We start from the raw sequence: 23,006 nt of genomic DNA, 5'->3' as shown, positions 1-23,006 counted from the left end.
AAACCATTCAATACTCTTAATGCGCCTATTGTTAACCAAATCCTCCAGTAGACACCTGCTCCGATCTATAGCACAAGTTCATCCCTCTCATAACGTTTACAATTGTGCACTATTGCAACAGCGTACAACCCCAGTTCATGCACCCTTGCACGGTAGTTCGCTTTTTGCGTTCAACGAGTTTGTCATTTGCCGACAGATGTGTATTCGCGCCACGGCACTCGATGACGACAGTGGTCTGGTGGCACGAGAGATGTCATACCTGACATTACAATTTAATTTTATCAGCATAGCGGCATTTGCGTTATAGCAAAATTTAGTAATTGTAAAATCAGAGCTTAGTAACCGCTTATTAATATTAAACATTCAATTTCAATCTCCAAATCTGCTGATTCAATTTTTAAATGTCGCGTTTATAACTGAAGCTCTAAGTTTATTAAGTGCTTACAAATATTCTGATAATTTTTTAATTTTAAAAGGCATTTGCTGAGAATAATTAGTACAATATATAACAGATCAATTGAAAAGTCCGCGGAATGACATATAGATGACGCTACCAGTAATAAATACATATATTTTTTAGTTAGCCCTAATACTCAAAAATTCGTGCATATTTGACGGATCATTAGTTTGTAAATTATAGAGTGAAGCAACTTTTGTTATTGTGAAAAAAATGGATAAAATTTCGCGTGTTGATAAAATATTGCATTTTGAAGATAAAAAATACAGTTGAAGCAAAAACTTGGTTTGATGCCGAGTTTCCGGACGCTGGAAAATCAACCATCAAAGATTGGTATGCTAAGTTTAGACATAGTGAAATGAGCACCGCAGATGATGAACGCAGCGAACGCCGAAAAGATTTTGATATCGATGAAGACATTAACAAAATCCACAAAATGATTTTGAATAACCGTAAATTGAAATTGAATGAAATAGCAGGCACTCTAAAGATATCAACTGAATGTCTACATCATATCATTCGCAAGAAAGTAAGCATTGTAATATAGAACAAGAATATAAAGGTAACATGTGCAGCATGTAGAAAATAAAATAATTGAATAAAGTCCATAAACAGTTCAAAACACAGTTTAATATTTGAACCGAAATCGCGGGCTAATCGCCCAGCATTGGCTAAACTTGATTTCCCTCTTAAACTATTCGACTACCATACAGAACTTGTGATCAATTTCATGTATCCAAGTCCAGTAATTTATACATAATTTTAGCTATACACATTTATGTTCTGTTTTACCCAATTTTTATTATATACAAAGAGCCTCTGTCTAAATGAACATATATATATACATATACATATATATATATATATATATATATATATATATATACATATACATATATATATATATATATATATATATATATATATATATATACATATACATATATATATATATATATATATATATATATACATATACATATATATATATATATATATATATATATATATACATATACATATATATATATATATATATATATATATATATATATACATATATATATATATATATATATATATATATATATATATATATATATATATATATATATATATTAACGTTAAAAGAGTCGATAGTCAAAAAATAGCGACTGAAAATAGTAATTACTATCTTCAGCCAAATGCACGGTTCGACAGTTTTTTTCCAATCGTGATGTCAGACGAAGATGTACGAATTCTTGTCTATATAAAATGTGAGATAGGAAAGGACGGAGATAAAAGCTTGGAGCAGTTAATTTTAAATGTCTTTATATTCCTCAATGGTAGTATAAGCGAGACAGAGATGTATATATATTCATTCATGCGATAACATTAAAAAAAAAAGAAAAAAAATTCATTTATATTATCATGTAATAAATAATATAATTTTAAAGTAGTAGGATTACTTTTATACTGAATGTATTGGGGATGTGTAAAAGGAATGGAATAACACCACAAATGTTGTATCGTGTTTTAGCTTTAACAAAAAAATTGAAGAGAAAAAATAATAAAACAATTAAGTTTGAAACTCAGAATGTCTTTAAAAAAAACAAACTTTATTTCAAAAATAATAATGAAGAGGTTTACAACAATTGTTACAATACAATACAATGATTAAGATTACAATAAGCGAGACTTATTATGCTTAAACACGTACAGTACAAACGGATAGGCGAGACTGAAATCTAGGCATTCTGCCTTTACATTTATAGTAAAATTATGCTGTGTTAGCTATTCTTAAGTCTAAAGGTTAGTAAGTTGTTTAGGTGGACATAAATGACCATATAACTCCTCCCTCCTTAAGTATGAGAGAATGGGGTGGCATTCTCGAGTGGGTGTAGTTTTATGCTCATTTTTACATCGTCCTTTTTAATATATTTAAAGTACATATATATTCCTAAAGTTACAAATACAATACATATAATAATTATAGTTAAAATTGAAATTCCTTCTCCTACATTAAAAGAATGGAGAGGATGAATTGATAGGGAATCAACAGCTTTTATATCATTATGCAAAGTTTCTAAATTTATTGATTTTAATTTTACAGGTTTATTTTGTTGGAATAAACCAGTATTAATTTTTATGGATGGCAATTTAAGCCGTAGATTAATTACATTGATTTTTTGGGATTCGTAATGTTCATTTTTAACATTAACCTTACATGTTTTTGGGAAAATAATTGAAGGTTCTTTGACTATTTCAATAGAATTTTGTTTCGGACAAAATAGTGATATTCTTTCTTCAAGTGCTGGTATAATTATGATGGAGTTATCTTGCAGTTGTCTTACACTAGTTTGATTATATAATATGGGTATCATGGGACAATGATCGAATTCAGCATTAATAGTTTGGACTATACATTTTTCATCTTTATTCAAGTTAAATTTTGAGCATAATATTATTTCTTCGATTTTAATGCAATTTTCTGGGGTATTAAAATAATCATTCTTATTTAATAAAAGGAAAGGATTTTTAATAGATACAATATGATTTTGAATCGGTATAGCAAAAAGGTGGTATAATGTATATGGTATGTCCGAGATTAACGGGATCGCAACATGAAACATGATTAAACTATTTTTTATTAGAACGTCAGCGTGTGCTGTTTCATAATATTTGATTATGTTATCGAATGGGATTCGCGCCTTGGGATTTATCTGTAAGATAATTTTATTTAGGTCTGTGATTTTTATTATGCTGTGATGTAGGGTACCGGTCTCAGCAAAGTTGATTGCGGTTTGTATATTGTTGCATAAATCTGATATGATACGCAAATTACTTTCTATATTGTCCATTGTTAGGATAAAGTGTGTAGTAAGCGTTGTCATTGACATAGTTACAGAAAGATTACCCATCATAGTTAATATATTATCTTGATTTGTCTTAATTTTTGTTATGGTTTTATCGAAAGATTTAGAAATGTTTTTGAGAATCGTTTGTGTTGCCATGGTGTCGTGTTGAAGTATTTCTTGATTCGTTTGTAATATTTTAATATAATTATCATATCTTTCACCATCGCTAGCATCTAGTGTTCCGAATAAATATTTATCAATAGTTCCGACTACATTGATAAGTCCTCGTTTATGTCTTTTTGTTATAGTATAATGTCTTAAGAATTGTTCTTGGACAAGGACTTGATTTAAAAGATTTTTAGTTCTAGTTAACAGAAGTTCCTTAAATGATGTTGTTATATTTGTTATAGTATGGTTAATGTTAAGTAATGTTGTTTTAATTTGTCTTACACAGGTTTTTATTTTTGTTAAATTAACATGGTAATATGCATGGTGATTTCCAGTTACTATAAAGCTGGTTCCTTGAACAATTGGTAATATTGGGTTTGTTAGAGTTTCTATTTTGTATTGTCCATACGTATATGTTATAAAGAGGAGGATTGTCCATAGGGATTTCATCTGGAAATGATTGGTTAATTAACTCTTTTAACGTCTTTTGGATGTCGTTGATTAGTAAACTTAGTTTTGATAAATTTTGGATTGAGAGTTTTCGTGGGTAGCCTATGGGGAGTTTGAATTAATTGTTCTGTGCCTTCTGGTATTTCGGGGTCGTTTTCTCGATTTTTATTTAATTTTGCTAAAGTGGTTGCTTTTCTTGCATTTAATTTAGAGTGTATATGTTCGTTTAGTTCTTTGAAAATATTTGATAGATCAAATATGTAATCTGTCTGCATTTGATTTAGACTTCTATTGAAATTTAATTGGTAATTCAAATTTCCTTTAATTATTTGAAACGGTGTGTAGTCATGCGATGAATGTATACTATTGTTATAGTTTAAGAGGGCAATGTCTACTAGTTCTTGGATTGTTTTAGAACGATGCTCGTCCTTTAATGCAACTAAGCTTTCTTTTAATGTGGAATGAAATCGTTCAATTGGTGAGTTTGAATTTGGGTTATAGGGAGTAGTAAAGTGAATTTCTATCTGGTAAAGTTTACATAATTCTTGTAGGAGGTTATTTTTGAAAGAAGTGCCATTGTCGGTGGTAATAATATTTGGAGTGCCATGTTGAGAAAAGAATTTGATTAGATTTTGACATATCTCTATCGAGTTATCGTTTAGAGGAAAAGCAGAGGCAAATTTGGAAAAGTTATCTATAATCGTTAGGAATTTTTGAGATGATATGGTATATATATCATGTATATATGTTCAAAGGGTTTAGAACCGATAGGTGTAGGTTTGTAAATTACTTTGTACGGATGTCTTTCGTATTTACTCTTCTGGCATGTTTCACATGTTTTTATATAGTCTATTACATCTCGTTCTAAGCTTGGCCAATAATATGTTTGCTTTATATTTTTTATATTTTCTGTAATACCTCTGTGAGATGTCTTTGTCTTGTGGTATTTTTCGATAATTTCCTTCTGTTTATCAGGATTGGTTACATCTTCTAATAGAGTGTTTGATATAGTTAATTTGTAAGCATTATTTTTGAAAGTTTCTGCGAATACTCGAAGAATGAGTGGTTCCAATTCTTTAAATGGGAAGTGTAGACAATATGTATCTGGAGGTAGATAACTGATAATTAAATTTTGAATTTCTTCCGTAGTGGGATTTTCATTTACAAATATAAATGTTCTTTTCTTTTCGTTAAACAAGTTTTGTTTTACCACGTATGGTTTAATTTTATTTGTCCATTTAAAAACGATTTGGTTTTTGAAAGTGTTGATGCTTTTATTCACATACGGAGCACCAAGTATAGGATTTTCCAAAGAGGTGTGTATCGTATCGGATTCTGAAATATTATCTTGAGCATTTTCAGGGATATTTGATTCATTGGAGTTTTGCGATTTCTCTTGAATATTTGATTTACTGTAGGGTGGTCTAATTTGTATGTCTGAAATGATTTTGATCTTAGGCTTTTCTTTTATCGATATCATTGGTTCTTCCAAATTACATACAAGTATGTCAATGCTTATATTTTTAAATATGTATTCTATCATAGATTTTACTTTTTTCCAATCTAGATGGTCAAGGCCACATCCTAATCTTGGGATGGCTAATTTTCGAATGTGATTTTCTTTTATATGTTCGCTCATAAGGACTAATGTTTTCCATAGAAGTTCGTACGTTGGTTTGTCTTCCGATTTTCGTTTTGTAATTAGATAATATATGTTACGGGATTCTTTTTGATCTGGCCATATAAGTATTTCTCCTTCTTTGGCCTTTTTCTCTAATAGTTCCTTCTGATTTTTATATTTGTGCTTAAATATGCACGCTATTCCTTTGTTCATTCGAAGGTCAGCTGCAACACAGTGCGCTAATGAGTAATCTGTTGATTGTTCGAAGAGGTTTCCTTTAATTTCTCGAATTTTTTCTGAGTATTCTATATTCATCCAGTTTTTGTTCCAAATTTCATATTCACTATTATTATTGTTTATCTTTTTTGGTTTCTCAAAGACTGGTATTTGTTCTTGCGTTTCGAAAAAGTGTTTTACTCGATCAAGCCATAGGTATTGATCTTCAGTATTTACATCTGGTCTATCACTTATTTCTGAGATATGAGTTAAAGGAGGTTTGGGTATTTCTACAGGATGTATTTCAATTGAATGTTTAAGAGGAGGACGGGAAAGAGCGTCAGCGTTTAGATTTTGCTTTCCTTTTTTATAATGTATGGTAAAGTCGAATTCTTGGAGTTTCAATCTCCATCGTACTAATTTTGAGTTAGGTTCTTTAATAGAAAATAGCCATTGAAGAGGTTTGTGATCAGTTACTATTGAGAATTTTCTACCGAAAAGATAAGGGCGGAAGTATTTGGTTGCCCAAACTATGGCTAATAGTTCTTTCTCTATAGTGGAGTAATTGCATTCCGTTGTGCTTAAGGTTCGACTAGCGTATGCAATAGGTAAATCGTTTCCAATTGTGCCTTGAGATAATACAGCACCGATAGCAAAGTTCGAAGCATCTGTTGTTAAGATAAAGGGTTTTTGAAAATCTGGGTGTTGAAGAATAGGATCATTCATAAGGATATTCTTACATGTTTCAAATGCTTCTATAAAAGCTCTATCGTGATTAACTTTGGAGTTTTTCTTTAAACATTGTGTGAGAGGTTTTGTGATTTTTGCAAAGTTCTTAATAAATTTTCGATAGAATCCTATTAATCCGAGGAAAGATTTTATTTCTTTAGGAGTTTTCGGGATTTCAAAATTTTTTATTGCGGATACCTTTTTAGGATTTGGTTTAATTCCTTCAGGAGTAATTACATGTCCAAGAAATTCTACTGATTTCTTTAAAAATTCAGATTTGTCTAACTGTATTTTTAGATTATAGGAGGTTAAGCGATCGAAGACTTTTCTTAAAGATTCCAAATGTTCTTGTAGGGAAGTTGAGAAGATAATTATGTCGTCCATGTATACTAAACATATTTTTCCTTGTAGACCACGTAATACGTTATCCATTGTACGCTGGAAAGTAGCAGGTGCGTTTTTTAAACCAAATGGCATTCGTAAATATTCGTAGTGACCATGTTCTACGTTAAAAGCAGTTTTTTGAATTGATTCTGGGTCCATTTCGATTTGGTGAAAACCGCTAGCAAGATCTAAAGTTGTAAAATATTGTGCTCGTCCTAACTTATCGAGAATGTCGGAGATGTTCGGGATGGGGTATCGATCATCGATGGTCTTTTCGTTAAGTTTTCTGTAATCAATTACCAAGCGCCATTTTCTTTGTCCTGATGCGTCTAGTTTTTTGGGCACTATCCATACGGGAGAACTCCAAGGTGAGCTCGATGGTTGTATAATTTTATTTTCAAGCATTTCTGCGATTTGTTTTTCTATTTCATTCTTATGGACATAGGGATATCTGTATGTTTTAGCATGCACTGGAATTTCGTCAGTGGTTTTGATCTTATGTTTTACTTCGTTCGTGAATGTCAGTTTATCTCCAGTTTTATGTAAAACGTGACGGTACTTTTGTAATAATTTGAATAGACTATTTTGTTCTTCGTGGTTTAAATGAGAATGTCTAATTAGTTCCTTTAAATTTAATTTGTCGCTAATTTCGTTTGATTTATAATAATTATTATTAGTTCCAATATCAAAGTTATAAATTTCAAAGTTGTTTACATTAAATGGACTCATTTGGGGATGTTCTGTTATCGAGTAACTAATCATTTGATGTTTATTAGTTGAATTTTTAATATCTACGCAGAAAGAGTTATTTTTTATTGTTACGATAGTGGGTTGAATGGTTAGTTGGTCAGTTTTATATTCATGGATATACCAAGAAGATTCTTCAGGAAGATCGGTGAACAATCTTGTGTTTTTTATTGTATTAGGAGGAATTTCTACAATGAATGTACTGAAGTCTTCGCGAAAATAGAATGGTATTCTGAGATAGTCATTATATAATAGGTTTCTTTCTAGATTAATATTTAGGTTTAATCTTTTGAGGTCTTTGATTCCTAATATTCCATCAAAGTAATCATGGAAAGAATATAATATGAAATTTACTGATTGGGATATTCCTAAACTAAGAAATAGGGGAATTCTGGCTTTTGAAAATGCTTTTTGACTGCCTGTACAAGTGTGGAGTGTTGTTATATGAGGTTTGATTGTTTCTGGGAAATAATGTTCGGCTATAGAAGGTCTAAGCAGAGAGGCATGAGAACCTGTGTCAATTAATAGTTTTAAATCTAAATTTGGAATATAGATATAAGGAAGTTGGTTGACTTGAAAAGTATTTAATTGGAGACATGATTTTCCGAAGCTTGTGAACAAAAATTTTCGTTATCTTCTAATTCTGGGGGAAAGTTTACGTAATAATTTTGTTCTTCTTCATTTGGATATAAAAATTCTGGATTTTGGTCATCATAAGGGAAAGGATAATCATTAGGATGATCATTCATTTCAGAGTCGTTTGATTCTGAGGATGACTCTGGTAAGTTTCTTTCGACGTGAGTTAATTCTTCTATCTTAAATCTTTGTTGACCTGGAGGGTATTGATTTTTGAAATGATTTTGATTGGTATTAAAATGTTGTGGTTTGTTTCGATATTGATGTTGAAAGTTTGATTGTTGGGGTTGTCGTGGAGTTATACTAACGCCTGACATGGGTTTTGGATATTGAATTTTAACGTGAGGAGTTTGAGTTTTTTGGAAGTTTTTGCCAAATGTTGCATAGGCTGGGGGAAAATATGTTTTAACCGGTTGTGGTCTAATGGGTATTGGTTGACTAGGGAATTGATTTTTTGGATATGTTGTCATATTTTGTTTAAGGAACAAGTTACGTTTTAAATTAATATTTTGACTTTTTGACTCAAAATTCTGTGTAAAATTATTCTTAAATCTGTCTTGACTTGATAATATTTCATAATTAGTAATAATATCAATCGCGGAATCTAAATTTTGCGGATTTTGTACGATCAATAAAGTTCTTAACTCGTTCGATATATTAGCAAGTAAATTTTGTGTAGCTGTTAATTCGTTTTGTTTGATTAAGATGTTTCGTGCTTCTAAGTTTTGCACTTCTGTACAAATCTTAGTATTAATTTGAGTATTAATGGATTTCAATCTTTGAATATAATCTAAGCATGGTTCGTTTTTGTTTCTCACCAAGAAGATGAGCTGTTGTTGTAAATTACATCTAGTGATTGGGTCACTGAATTTTTGTTGAAGAGCAATTTTAATTTGATCCCAAGAAATTAGATCGGGACGTGTAAGTATGAAATCTTCAGCTTCACCAATTATTTTTGATTTGATTGCTAACAGCACATATTCTTGTTGGGATTGATCATTCGTATAATATCGAGCATAAAATGTGTCTATTTGGTTAATAAAGCTATCTAATTTAGATGAAGTTCCGTCGAATGTTTTCAATAACTGAACAGTTGATCTTAATGATTCTGCCATATCAGTATCAAAAAAGTTAATTAGGTGTGAATAAATATTTTCTAAACTTTCGTCGGAGCTTTCTCTATTTCTGTTTCTAATAGTTGGGTATGTTATTCCCTCTAATTTTTTCGTAAATCTTTTCATACAACTAGTTTATAAAAATAATGAAATTACAATATATATATATATATATATGGAATGTACCAATAGGATATAACTTAATTATTATATTATACTATCTATAATTATCAAGCTAAGTTATCCTTGGATTTCCTTTTACAATATTTGTTATATAAAAATAGTATATAAATATCAATGAAATTATATGGAATGCACCAATGGGATACAACTTTTATTGAATAAGTTGTCCTTGGATTTCCTTTTTTACAATAATTGTTATATAAATCGTATATAAATATCAAGATTTTCAATTCAATAATTATTATTCTTCTTGTTTCTTAATTAATCAGGATTATACCAATAAGTGACTTACAGTAATGTATTCGTCTCTGGATTGCTCCTGATGTCGTAATAGTAGAAGCCGTCTGCGAGGAGAATTCACTTCTCGACTGGTCTGCTATACGCCTTGGACACTAGCTACGCCAAGTTGTCCTGGTTCCTTATGCTAACTGCTAATGGTTGGGATTCTTTGTCCAGTTCCAAAGCAGGAGTCCGCCTTCCAATTGAAGTAACAACGTTGAGTGGTGGTTCTTTCTTCTTAATTGTAGATACAAACGGTGATCACAATTCACAGCGAACTATATGATATTCCGGAAGTATCCTACCGACTGCGCCAATTAAGTTTGAAACTCAGAATGTCTTTAAAAAAAACAAACTTTATTTCAAAAATAATAATGAAGAGGTTTACAACAATTGTTACAATACAATACAATGATTAAGATTACAATAAGCGAGACTTATTATGCTTAAACACGTACAGTACAAACGGATAGGCGAGACTGAAATCTAGGCATTCTGCCTTTACATTTATAGTAAAATTATGCTGTGTTAGCTATTCTTAAGTCTAAAGGTTAGTAAGTTGTTTAGGTGGACATAAATGACCATATAACTAAACTTAAATTGTTAACGCAACCAAAAAAGTTTTAAAATAAAATATGCACATTATAAACGTTGTATTAACTAAATAAAAAATTTTAAAAACCTTTATTTAGCCTATCTACTACTCGCATTTTTTTTACATAATTTTATAACTGTCCTTTTACTAACTATGGGTTTATCTGGACTGGACCTACCATTTAACGTGGGCTCCGAACCACGGTCCTCGGCATTAAGCCTACCGATTTGCGAGTAAACAACTTAGAAATCATCCCGAAAAACCTCCGGTCTTACCCAGCCTGATTACTGGCGTGACTGGGATCATTTTCATTATCGGATTTTACACTCTTGTCTAGGACAACCACAAACATGAATTTACGACCATGTCCCAGCAGGATTCGAAACCGTGGCTATCGCAACAGTAAGTCCATGAGCATTTTATATTCGACTATATATACAGCATTTAGCTCAATACCTACCTATTTATCTAATTACAATATGGTTTTAACTACTTCCAACTAATCATTTTGAAGTCGGTACGAGCAACAAATTAGACTGGTTTTGTTCGTATTTTAAATTTTGTATATGTCACAAAATTTTATTGTGATTTTTGTATTATTTGGGTTTGTTATCGATTTTATTTTAAAACCGTTTTTTTGTGTTGAAAATCTAAGTTTTATTATTCTTTACCTTTTAGTGAATTTTTTATTTATTTTTTGAAGTCGGTTCAATTATTTTGTAAAATCTATTCTTTTTTTCTTTTTAGTGTTATGTATGCCCTGTAAAGGTACCGTACGATGAAAAATAGGAATAAAAAAACAATAATTGAAAATAAGGAACGCTTCAACGTCCCGGGAAATTTTCTAACCGAACTAGAACAACAACAAAGAGTTGTTGTCCCTACCGGGAATCGCATCCGCGACCTCCGTATGTGAGCTGAACGCTCTAACCGTAATACCGTAGAAGCAGTTGCCTACAATATTTTTACGGCTTCTTATACGATATTTATAGTGCTTAAAAAGCAAACAATAGCTTTTGCATTGAACGACTTCCGATTTTCCCTCAGATCCACTCAGCAATAAGATTATACCTAAATATCTGATAAGTGAAAACTTTATACTATCTTTTGATATTTGATAGTTTCCCTCGATTTCGCCTCCTACCCCCATCTAATCCTGTCTTGGTTCCAACAAAACTACCTCAAAAGTGTACTCTTTCGAATAAAAAAATACTTTTGAAAATAGGTCCTTAATTGACGGAGAACTCGGCGAATATTCATTAAAAAATTATATACAGCCGAACATAGAACCTCCTCCTTTTTTGAAGTCGTTTGGAAATTAAAGAAAATTTCAGATAATATGGCGTATTTGCTTGCCAATATATGCATATATTGATATAAATGTCTTCGATGGAAAGAGAAATGCAGCATTTTGCTGTTTCGTTCTGTCGATTTCTGTCACCATCTTGTCTGTTAACCAAATCTCGGAAAATATAACGATTACCACGATTGTTGTTGGAATAATGGAAATGACGTGGAAAATAGCGTAAACAGCGGCAGTTAAATGTGTGAAAATGGTCGATATCGATTGAACGTCGCTGGGAAATAGCATGCAAAGTTGCCACTTCCATGGAGGATTTGCGTGCCAGGCTGATAAATATCCATCAGGCGGGCCTCCTTATCGCTATGATGGACTGCCACACGAGGTTCAGTGGCATTTCCGACTAATATAATAAGGGGCGCGGGGCGTAGGGGGGCGGCGGGACGGGTGGTCGGCTCCAGCCACGTTACTCGACATTTGTAATTACCATATAATTTCCCGAATGTTACCCGGGGTCGATCCGAAATCGTCTCGCCGACAGAGGAAATTGCCGATTTCCGAATCGTGTCACCTGGTTCTCTGTCTATTGTTTTCCAGCGACGTGAGTAATGGAAATCCATGAATAACCACGAAAGCCATGAATAAAACTCGACGAAACAGGTAAAAACCGTCTCAGCAGGAAACATTAATTTTTTATTCAAAAATAAACCTAAAATATATTTAAATTAGTTGTATTATCAGTAAAGTGAATTAGTTTTAAGTCCTTCATTGTTAAAAGAATGGCATAATCAACTTTTTTTAAATTACGTGCGAAAATACAAAAATACTTTGTCTGACCTCTGTGTAGAAAGACTTTTAACATTTACACAACATGGCAGTTGATACAAGAAAATCTAGTCCTCTACCTTAATGTATACAGATTTACAAAAGTAAGCTTTACAAAAGTATTTTTAATTAGTTAAAAATCAGTTTTCTGTTTCTGCAATGTAGGATATTTCTCAGTTAAATAATATATCAAGCATTTTACTCAATTGAAAAGAGAAAACCTCTTTTATGATTTAAATATCTACATTCTAGCTGTTCTTAAAAAAAAACGTTTACTTTATCTCTTTACCTTTTCAATTAATTCGTACTATAGCCTAGAACTTCCATATTACATTCAAATGTTTGGAAATACTTGACTCATAAATAGCTAAACTGACTGAAAGGGTTTTAAAAGTTTCAGCTTGATTTTTGGCCTGATAGGTGTTGCAATTCATTCTTTAGACCTCTAAACCATTCTTGGTCATTATCCAAAATTGCCACTTTTGAATCATTGAAACAAAAACGGGCGATTAGATAACCAGCCCACTTTTACAAATCGAACAACAAAACTGAAATGAATAAAAAAATAAATGTTGAAAATTCAATCTTTCAATAGTTCGCATCTGTACACACCGAATAACTCAATAACACTAAAGGAAAAGCTGTTATGTTATGTCCAGGAACGTCAAACTATCATTTCATTTCTGCAATCGATTAATTTTTTTTTGCGATTCCCGGCATATTTGCCAATATATAGCTAATCGAATGCATGTAATATGCATATCACTACATAGTATAAAACAAAGTCGCCTTTTCTGTCCCTATATCCCTATGTGCGCTTAAATCTTTAAAACTACGCAACGGATTTTGATGCAGTTTCTTTCAATAGATAGAGTGATTCAAGAGGAAGGTTTATATGTATAATACGTGCATAATATACTAAGGCAACATTGCTAATTTTAGAGGTTTCTAACGTGATGTCGTAAAATAACCTATTTTTTAGGCTTATTTAGCAATTAGCAAAAACGCTGCCTAACCCTACGAGTTAGATCAAATTAATGTACTACAGTATTGTACACCATAAAAAGGTCTACAAAAAAGTCCGAGATGGTATATGTTTATCTTTTAGGGATAACCCACATTAACCAATTTTATTGTTTACTTTTTACGTGAGAAAATGGCTTATTTACGAAGCTATTTTAAGCAATACGGCCTTAATCCTTATCGAATTAAGTACCTTCAATACAGTGTGTAATTAATATAGATCAATATGGTTCCTTACAGCATGTAAATTAAACAAATATTTTCGGAGATATTACAAATTTAAAATTTGCGTTTAAAAATGTGTAATGTAATAAAAATTGTATGAATTTAGATATTCCAAAGATAGCAGGAAATCTTCATAGTAAGTATAGGGGAAGAGGAATTGTTTTACTCTAAATTTAATGCGTGCAGGCCAAGGGCAGTAATGAATAAACCAAAAATACTGGATCGATTTTAATCATGTTTTCATTGAGTGACATAGGCATATATATTTTATGCCCGAAAGTCGGAGCGGGCCGCTATGTTTTTATATACAAAGTTCATATTTTTTCTGTAGTGTATTTAATTTAGTATCAGCATTGCACCCGTGCGAAGCCGGGGCGGGTCGCCAGTATAAATATAATTTGTTTTTCAGACACCTTGTGTTATGGAAAAATAAAGCCATAATATGACCGGTCTTCTATGACCTATAAATACAGTTTCTTACATATATAGGATTGATTTATTGTTTCGTTTTTTACACTTTCTATAAACTTACTTGATAATTAGGTGAATATTTTGAACCAAATCGTTATTCTTATAAAGAAAGGTTTATAGTGCATGAATAACAATTGGTTATACTGTTGAATTGATGATATGCATCTGGTAACAGCGCTCTTACCAAGAGATATTTGTAAAATTGTCCTTACATCACCACTTGTTTAAGCTTTAGTTAATTTATTTCTAATACAAATCTGTATATTACCAGAACCTTTATGGTGTAACGTCTTGAAATGGTCATGAAATTGCACTTTACAATAAGCAATATGCAATGACGCAAAAAGCAACGTCATTTGGAAAAACTTGTTATATTTTCGAATGTCAAAGGTATGATTAGAATTATTTCTTACCCCAAAAACTAATGAGCATATACAAATCGCGGTAAAATATTAAACAGTTAGTGCCAAGAAATTATATTATTTATATGTTTAATATCTTATAAACTCATATGTTGCCGAGCTTACCGAAGATATAAGATAATTATATTGTTGAAAAAGCTATTTCTGGTTTTCTACTAATATTACCTATGTAGCCAGCGCTTTGTAAGTACGATAGTAAGATATATCACGTCTATACATCTCTCTAATGTAGCAAATATTCGACATTTCTAAAAAATTTATTTCTTTAGATTCTTCAATAATAAAATACTATAGAGAGAATGAAGATGTAATTAAAAAATCCTATGAAGGTAAAAAAGTATGTTCAGCTAAATCATTAGGACTTATAAGATTTTGATAAGGTGTGACATGATGGCCATGTGAAAACAACACACTAAGCTATTGAAATGTTACTTTACAACCAGAATATTTAGAGTCAAACAAGACGAAGCCTACACTATAATAAAAGAAGCTAAAGAAGGGGTACCATAAGGAAGTCCATTGGGGCCAATTCTTTACCTACTCTACACATGTAATATACCATAAATGCAAAATATGATGGCTACATTTTCTAATGACATTGCAATTTTCGCTGTCGCAGACAATAGTGGAGAAGCCACACGAAAATTACAATTGGTATGTGATAATATAAATAATTAAACCCAAACTTGGAAAATAAAAATTAACGAATGTAAATCAATGAATGTGCACAACTACCAATAACAATGAATAATACTATTATTCGATATAGCACCAACGCTAACTATATCGCACTGAATTTTGATGAAAACTTCACTGGAAGGAACTTGTCAAAAGAGAAAGGAAAGAACTGGATTTAAAATATAGGAAAATGTACTAGTTAATTCGAATTTGAAGAAAATCACCATTATTACTACATAACAAATTGCTATTATACAAGCAAGTACTGAAACCTATATGGACGTGTGGAATTATATTATGGGTATGCTACACAAAAACATAAGTACAATATAATTTTTCCAAAAGAAAGTCTGTGAGGGCACCTAGGTATCACAGGAATCATTATTTATACTAAGACTTTCAGATACCGAGTCTCCAGTAAATCGAAAGGAATGCAAGAAGACATAAGGGCAGACAACAAGACGCAGACTCAAAACAATCATACCATTCGATCTTGGATGGTGTAGTGTAGAGTAGTGAGGTGCATTTGAGATAAAAACTGAAAACGGCAGTGCTAATACAACATTACTACACTAGAAACTAAGATAGGGCCGATAAGTCTCCGTAGTTTACTCAGCAATGATGAGCAACAATGCATAATAAATGGAAAGAACTAAATTTAAAGGACGGTCCTAGTACTGTTGCGATAGTCGAGGGTTCGAATTGTTTAATATTTGTGATTGACCGTAGGCAAGAGTGTAAAATTCGACAAGGAAAATGATCCCAATCACCCCAGTAACCATGGTAAGACCGGGTGTCTTCTGGGATGATTTCTAAAGTTGGTCACTCGCCAGTCGGTACACTTAATGCTGAAGACCGTGATTCGGAGCCCACGTTAAATTTTAGGCCCAGTCCAGATAAACCCATATTTGGTAATACATATATATATATATATATATATATATATATATATATATATATATATATATAATATATATTTAAAACAAATTTTAAATAATAAAATTAAAATATCCCAGTAGCATTGTGCCAAGTGACCCACCCTATAAGTTTATATCAGTTTACTTCAAACAAATTTTTATATATTATGAAAAAAACAATTGAAAATAATCTAAACTTCTCTCTAATAATGCCGGAACATGACGGTGTTGAAATTCATGAATAATGAAGTGATGAAATAAAACTGGAAGCGAAATTGAACTGGGCCACATTAGAACCGGGATCATTGTCGACTCAAATCCCCGTTATTAAACAATCCCGGACTCGTTCCTTGTTTTAATAAAAGTCGCAAATATCACGGAACAAAGAGTGGCGACGGGTCTCTCCGATAGTTTCCACGGAAATATTCCGACAGCGAAATATTTTAATATAACTCTGGCACGTTTCAAATTTCGGCTAATATCACTTTGGCTGCGGGGTCGAGGCCGGGCCCCAAAATATATGTCAGCCCACATTTTATACGACCCCATATATTTCCCTGATAAAAATTGGATACGTACTTTAAGCTGCAAAAGTGGAAATTTACGTTTCGGCCACGTTCGGCTATTGCCGCCCGCATGATCCCGATCCGAATTTATGTTAATAATATACAGATTTTAATTTTCAACTGAGACGTTTTCAGATTTCTTGCCAAGTGATTAACAATATATTTTTATATGGTTTTTAAGATCTATGTATCAACGGTAGAACTAAATATTGCACACCATTTCAACATCATATTTCATACCAAATAAGCCGAAATATGATGATTGATTTTCATTTAACCTAATAGTTGTAAAGATATGGCTCTATTCACCACCAATTGAACAAAAATAATAAGTTTTTCCATAATCTATTTTGATCAGCGATATCTACTGATGAAAGTGCGAACTACGAAGGTAAACAAGCTAACCTAACTGTTATATCAGATGGTTCTAGTAGTCAGTATTATTCATTTATTCATTATGTACAGACGCTAAATGTGGAACAAGAGTACCTAAGCAAGGAGTATCCTAGCTATTTGCAGCACATAACACGCCGTTGTGAAGCAATCCAGGAGACATTTCATTTTAGATACGATTATGGAGACTCTTCAGTTCCACTGGCCGTTATATTCTGCTCACGATATATCGTTCTCATTATCCTTCTCTTGCGACCTGTTCCTCCAAATAGAATGTATATAACTTGAATACTCTTAAAGCGGGTCACCCTAGTTTTATTTTGGCTACCTGATCCACAGTGATGTAAGATTTGGCCATACGTTATAGTTTATATGTCTAAGTAAATACTCCAACTGTTGATAATATACTCTAAGGGTTTCTGTCCATGTGTATGTCACTAAATTTCTAAACATTATGGCACTGATGAAATGAAGTGAAAATCTAATAAATGTATATATATATATATATATATATATATATATATATATATATATATATATATATATATATATATATATATATATATATATATATATATATATATATATATATATATATATATATATAAATATATATATATATTACATATTATACATATGTACAAATACATACGTTCAATAAATCAGTGATTTCACGTCATCTGAATTGATGACGTCAAAACACTGCAATATTATCGCATCAATCCTGAGTTTTAGTTCATTGAGCTATATTCAAGAAATTCTAATCTAAATAAAATAATTAAACAGAAATACTGTTTTATACATTTTAATGCTCATATATATTCTGAACGGTTACAGGCATAGCTGTGCACATAAATATTTCACACTCTACAATAAGATTTCCTGCAGTTATCTTATATTAATCGTATACTAACATTTAGTTGTTTCTATTATCATTGCCCTGTCTTAGAAATTGTCAACATTGAATAATCATAACATATTCCAAAAGTTTCATTATCATCAAGTAAACAACTAACCTTTTAATTTCCTATCTATGTAACATTTTTGATTGTGATCGAGTTAATCTAAACCAAAGTTGGTATTCCTGTTTCCAGCATGAAGAACAATATCTACAATGAATTATCAATAAATGATAAAAATATGACTAATAAAACCTAATCAATTTTTATTACCATCTTGTCATGAGTGACCATTGTGTATATATATTGATACCATTCTGAAATATCAATATCTTGCAAGGTATGGAACTTCTACTAGACCTCTTCGTGGGTTATCTTTACACTAATTAAATCCTGTAATAACCGAGAGTGTATGAATGGATGTTCTACATCCTTCAATATGCTAGATATCTCTAAGCTTTCTATGGATTCTTGCCCAAACATTTTAGGGTTACTTTCGGACTCCAAAAGTTTCCTATAAAACTAAAAGCTATCTGTTTGTAAATTCTTCACAAGTAGCCTAAAATATTGCTTCTGTATGATGGAATCATTGCGATGAGTTATGAAATCTTTGATTCTTAAAAGAAAATTTGGCACGCCAAGGAAGGAGCTTTAAATGCATTTGAGCCACAATAGAAAATTTGCTCAATTAGTTAAGGTTGTACCTCATTCATCTTACCAAAAATTAACGATGGGATTAAATGCCAACATAGTCTAAGAGACTTCTAGTCGAGCGTTTCATTACATCATGGCTTTTAGGGCGACTTTTAGGACTAACGTTTAAAGAGTTTTGTCAATTATATTTCAAGCCGTTTTATCATAAAATATTGTGTATAAACATAATGATAGCATTTCCTATAACAGTATTTATTGAATCTTGAAAGCGACAAAATTCAAGTGATTGAAACTTTTTTGTCATCTAATGGTGAGTACAGACCTGAGCATTCGGAGCGAATTTCGTGGGAAAATTGAAAATGCGCACGAGCAGAACTGAATTCGGTGAACATTCGTGATGAACAGGTTTCAAAATTGGTTCTAAGTCGTAGTGTGCATGCACTTTGCTTAGTTCCAGTGTTCGCCACAACAACTTTCAGAGCTTGACGACGAACAGAATGGATTTCCAGGAGCCGCTGACCTGACCAACAAATTCGAGCGAACATGGGAACAATTGGCGAGATTCTGAATGACACATGGTTTAATTGAAATTTAATTATTGCTATAAAGATATCTTTTAATGATAAAAATTGTGTTTTATATCTATTAATGATTAATAATAATACATATAATTATATAAAAACCTCACTGAAAACACGAACAATTAAAATACTTGCAGGAGTCTTAAATAACATTTAACTTTAAATTCTACTTTTCAAATGGTAATTACAAAAAAAACATGTCAAAATCATGAAATGTTTTTCTTATCTTTCATTGAAAGGAATTACATTTATTGATAGTACCATAGTACAAAATTTGTGAAATAATATGGAAAAAGTATTTCACAACTGGTGAGAGAAAAGATGTCTAATAAAAATCTCATATAAAATAATTATTACCAACTTGAAAATATTAAGTTTTCCAACTAATTTTTTTTAATTCATAGAAAAATGTAAATTTTAAAAAGTAAATGAAAAAACGATTAGATGGTACATATCATTTCAGCAATAAACATTGCTTTTTAGGAAAAGAACACTAGAAGTACCGTAGAAAAATTATTCATAAGACATTTCATTTTGGCATGCCATTATGAAAGGTATGGTTATAAATAAAAGAATACGAGGTTCCGAAGCGAACGATATAAACCATCAAATGATTTTTGGAGACAGAAGCTCTCCGAGAATAACCGAACGGCCCACGAATTTATTTCGATCACCGTCAACGGACAGATTTTCGCCGAATCTTCTCGCAGACTCCGAACATTCGCTTCGTTCAACTCTGTACTCACCATAACACATCATACAATCAAGTTCCGTGCTTGATATATAGATCGCGCCATATCCTAGACATCATAAAATAACCTAGTTAACCTAACCTTCAAAGAATATGCGTAGAAATGTCAGAATAATCTAGCTTTGCAAGATTGAACAAAAATTATGACATCGAGTTTAAATCCCTTAATATTACTTTACAGTTTGCTTTCAACTAATGTTGAAAAAATTTAATATAAACTAAATTAGTATAGAAAAGCTATAACAGTATCAGGAGAAATTATGAAAAGAGAAAGCGAGGAAAAGCTTTATAGAAAAAATTGATATGAAAATACATAACATCAGGTCACCCTCGATGTAAAACAAGTGCCGACCCATCACAAAGCCAACGTGCCGCATCGTCCCGACGGTTGAGGACCGACCCGAATCCATTTATCTCGTGGACGCACCCCCACATTTCGGAATCAATCGGTCAGGGAGTAGTCGCGTACATAACGAAAAGAAAAAAAAAGGACGCGATAGACGACGCGCAGACTGGAATCATAAATTGGCTGCAATTATCCCCGAGCAATTTAATGCGTACCGATCGGTGTTTTTTCGAATCGGGACTTGGCCAAGGAGGGTGGGAGGGGGTTCGCTCTCTAACGAGAGGGCATTGTCGACAACTGTCCGCTCGCGCTTCCGCATTATTAATTTTTGCGGCGTGTCTAACGATCGGGTGGAAGAGGGAGGACCAGGGAACAAGTGTCGTCGAAGAACGGTCCCTAACTGAGCGTGATGCGTACGTCGTAAATTTCGTCGTAATCGAATTGACTTTGCCTATGACCGTTTTACCCGTCATAAATATCGACAATGACGGGGTCTTTGTGACGTGTACCGAGCTTTATATCCACCCTCTCGAGTTTTTCGACTGGAATTCACTGATTGAAATACAAGTTTTATTTATTTCAATATCTTACTGTCTCTGTATCTCTCATTTATGGTGGACTAGAAAGAAATTCACTTTCAATAGACCAAATTTCTACTTTTTAACCGGCTTCGTGAAAGGAGGAGGTTCTATGTTCGGCTGTATGTTTTTTAATGTATGTTCGCTGATTTCTCCGTCAATTGTGGGCCGATTCTCAAAATTCTTCTTTCATTCGAAAGAGTGCACTTCCGAGGTGGTTCCACTGGACCGAATTTGTCTTTGCACCAGGCAGTATACTCAGTAAGGCATACTTAAAAATTTAGCATTGAGAATTAAGGTTTTATTCTAGGTATTCCTTAGTCTAGGAAACATGGTCAATTTCACATACTTCATGAAAATGACTGGTTTCTACGCGTAAATATATTATCTTCATGTGTAACGCTTTTTCTAATCATAATGTATTAATTTCACTCATACGCGTTAGCCTACAATATAACAGGCCAATTGAAAGCCCCCGGCCTACCATAGTAAAACACATGTTTGTGTTTTACTATGGTAGGGTACCTTCAAAGATGATACACTGATTATAGCGACCCTCCCACTTTTCGATACCATTTTTGTAGCATGATTTGTCCTTTGCTTCAAAATAGGCCTCAGTTTCATCGATCACCTCTTTATTCGACGAAAATTTCTTCCCAGCGAGCATACTGTTCAGATCTAAGATCAGTAAATAGTCGCTGGGGGCCAGATCTGGAGAATACGGTGGATGGGGAAGCACTTCGTTGCCCAATTCACGGATTCTTGCCCCATCGTTTTCAGTGACTTGTGACACGGTGCATTGTCTTGGTGAAGCAGCACTTCATTTTTCTTAAAATGTAGCCGTTTTTTTTGGTGATTTCGTCCTTCAAATGGTCCAATAACGCTATATCATAGTCGCTCTTGATGGTCCTTCCTTTTTTAAGGTCGTTAATGTAAATTATTCCATGCGCATCTCAATATACCGACCCTTGCCAGTTTTCTGTTAACTGTTGCGTTTTCCCACGCTTTGGAGCGGATTCACCGTCTGCAATCCATTCGCATGACTGTCGACTGGACTTCGAAGGGAAATGATGGAGCCCTGTTTCATCCATTGTCACATATCGACCAAAAAGTTAGGGTTTATTATGTGTGATCATCCTCAAACACTGCTCCCAATCATCAACTCGTCGTTGTTTTTGGTCAAAAGTAAGCTCGCGCAGCACCCATTTTGCACAGAGCTTTCTCATACTCAAATATTCGTGAATCATTGATGTACACGTTCAGTTAATATCTTTAGAGTGTCTGCTATTTCATTCAATTTCATTTTACGGTGCTTATTTCACCACGTTTAAACTTAGCATACCAATCCTTGATGTTTGATTTTCGTGGGGCAGTTTCCGGAAACTGCATCAAGCCAATTTTTGCTTCAACTGTATTTTGTTGTAATGTAATGAATATTTAAAGTAAAATCACTTGGACCTCTTGAATGCCTCTTGGACGTTTCCTAAAAGATTTAGACGATATTTTACATAGATCACTCACTGGACTGATATGTTATATAAATAATAATTAAGAAAGGAAATACTTATTGCTAATTAGGTAGATTGTCAATTGTCGAACACAAGAGTACTTACAAGGAAATTGGGCTAAAAATGGATCATTAGAAATACATTTTCAATGTTAAATTGTTTTTCAGCTCTACTCAAATACCAAATGCAATAAAGAACGTGTGGAAGTGTCATAGTATTATAATGGAAAAGTCACAATCTAACCTTCGATTTTAATTTCATAATTTTAAAGATATAATTATGATGTCAATAGCATAGAAATTTCCTAACAACGAAGTCGAAATAAAAATGAAAAGGACAAATTTCAGTTTTATTAGTTAATTTCGGGACACAGTTCAAGTGTATAAATAATGTGAATATGAGCCGGCTTGGTGGCATAGTGTTAAAGGCGATGGGACGGTACTCTTACTATT

At 32.5% G+C, this 23,006-nt stretch overlaps 1 protein-coding gene across 1 annotated transcript; it reads right to left on the bottom strand.

Moving 5' to 3' along the window:
• Window positions 1-4,615: 4,615 nt before the first annotated feature.
• LOC143201674 (uncharacterized) lies at window positions 4,616-7,635 on the bottom strand. The gene has a single exon (XM_076412891.1). It carries the CDS (start codon window positions 7,622-7,624, stop codon window positions 4,616-4,618), a length of 3,009 nt encoding a protein of 1,002 aa, XP_076269006.1. The 5' UTR covers window positions 7,625-7,635.
• Window positions 7,636-23,006: the final 15,371 nt, after the last annotated feature.

The sequence above is a fragment of the Rhynchophorus ferrugineus genome, unplaced genomic scaffold, assembly GCF_030347505.1.
Source record: "Rhynchophorus ferrugineus isolate W39M unplaced genomic scaffold, kcgeb_rfMv2 rfM1, whole genome shotgun sequence".
Classification (NCBI taxonomy): domain Eukaryota; kingdom Metazoa; phylum Arthropoda; class Insecta; order Coleoptera; family Curculionidae; genus Rhynchophorus; species Rhynchophorus ferrugineus.
Note: the sequence above shows the minus strand (reverse complement) of the source record. Positions and strands in the feature narration are given on the sequence as shown.

Coding starts and splice junctions, on each gene's coding strand:
- LOC143201674 (XM_076412891.1), bottom strand. CDS start 7,624: ATGATTAGTTACTCGATAACAGAACATCCCCAAATGAGTCCATTTAAT.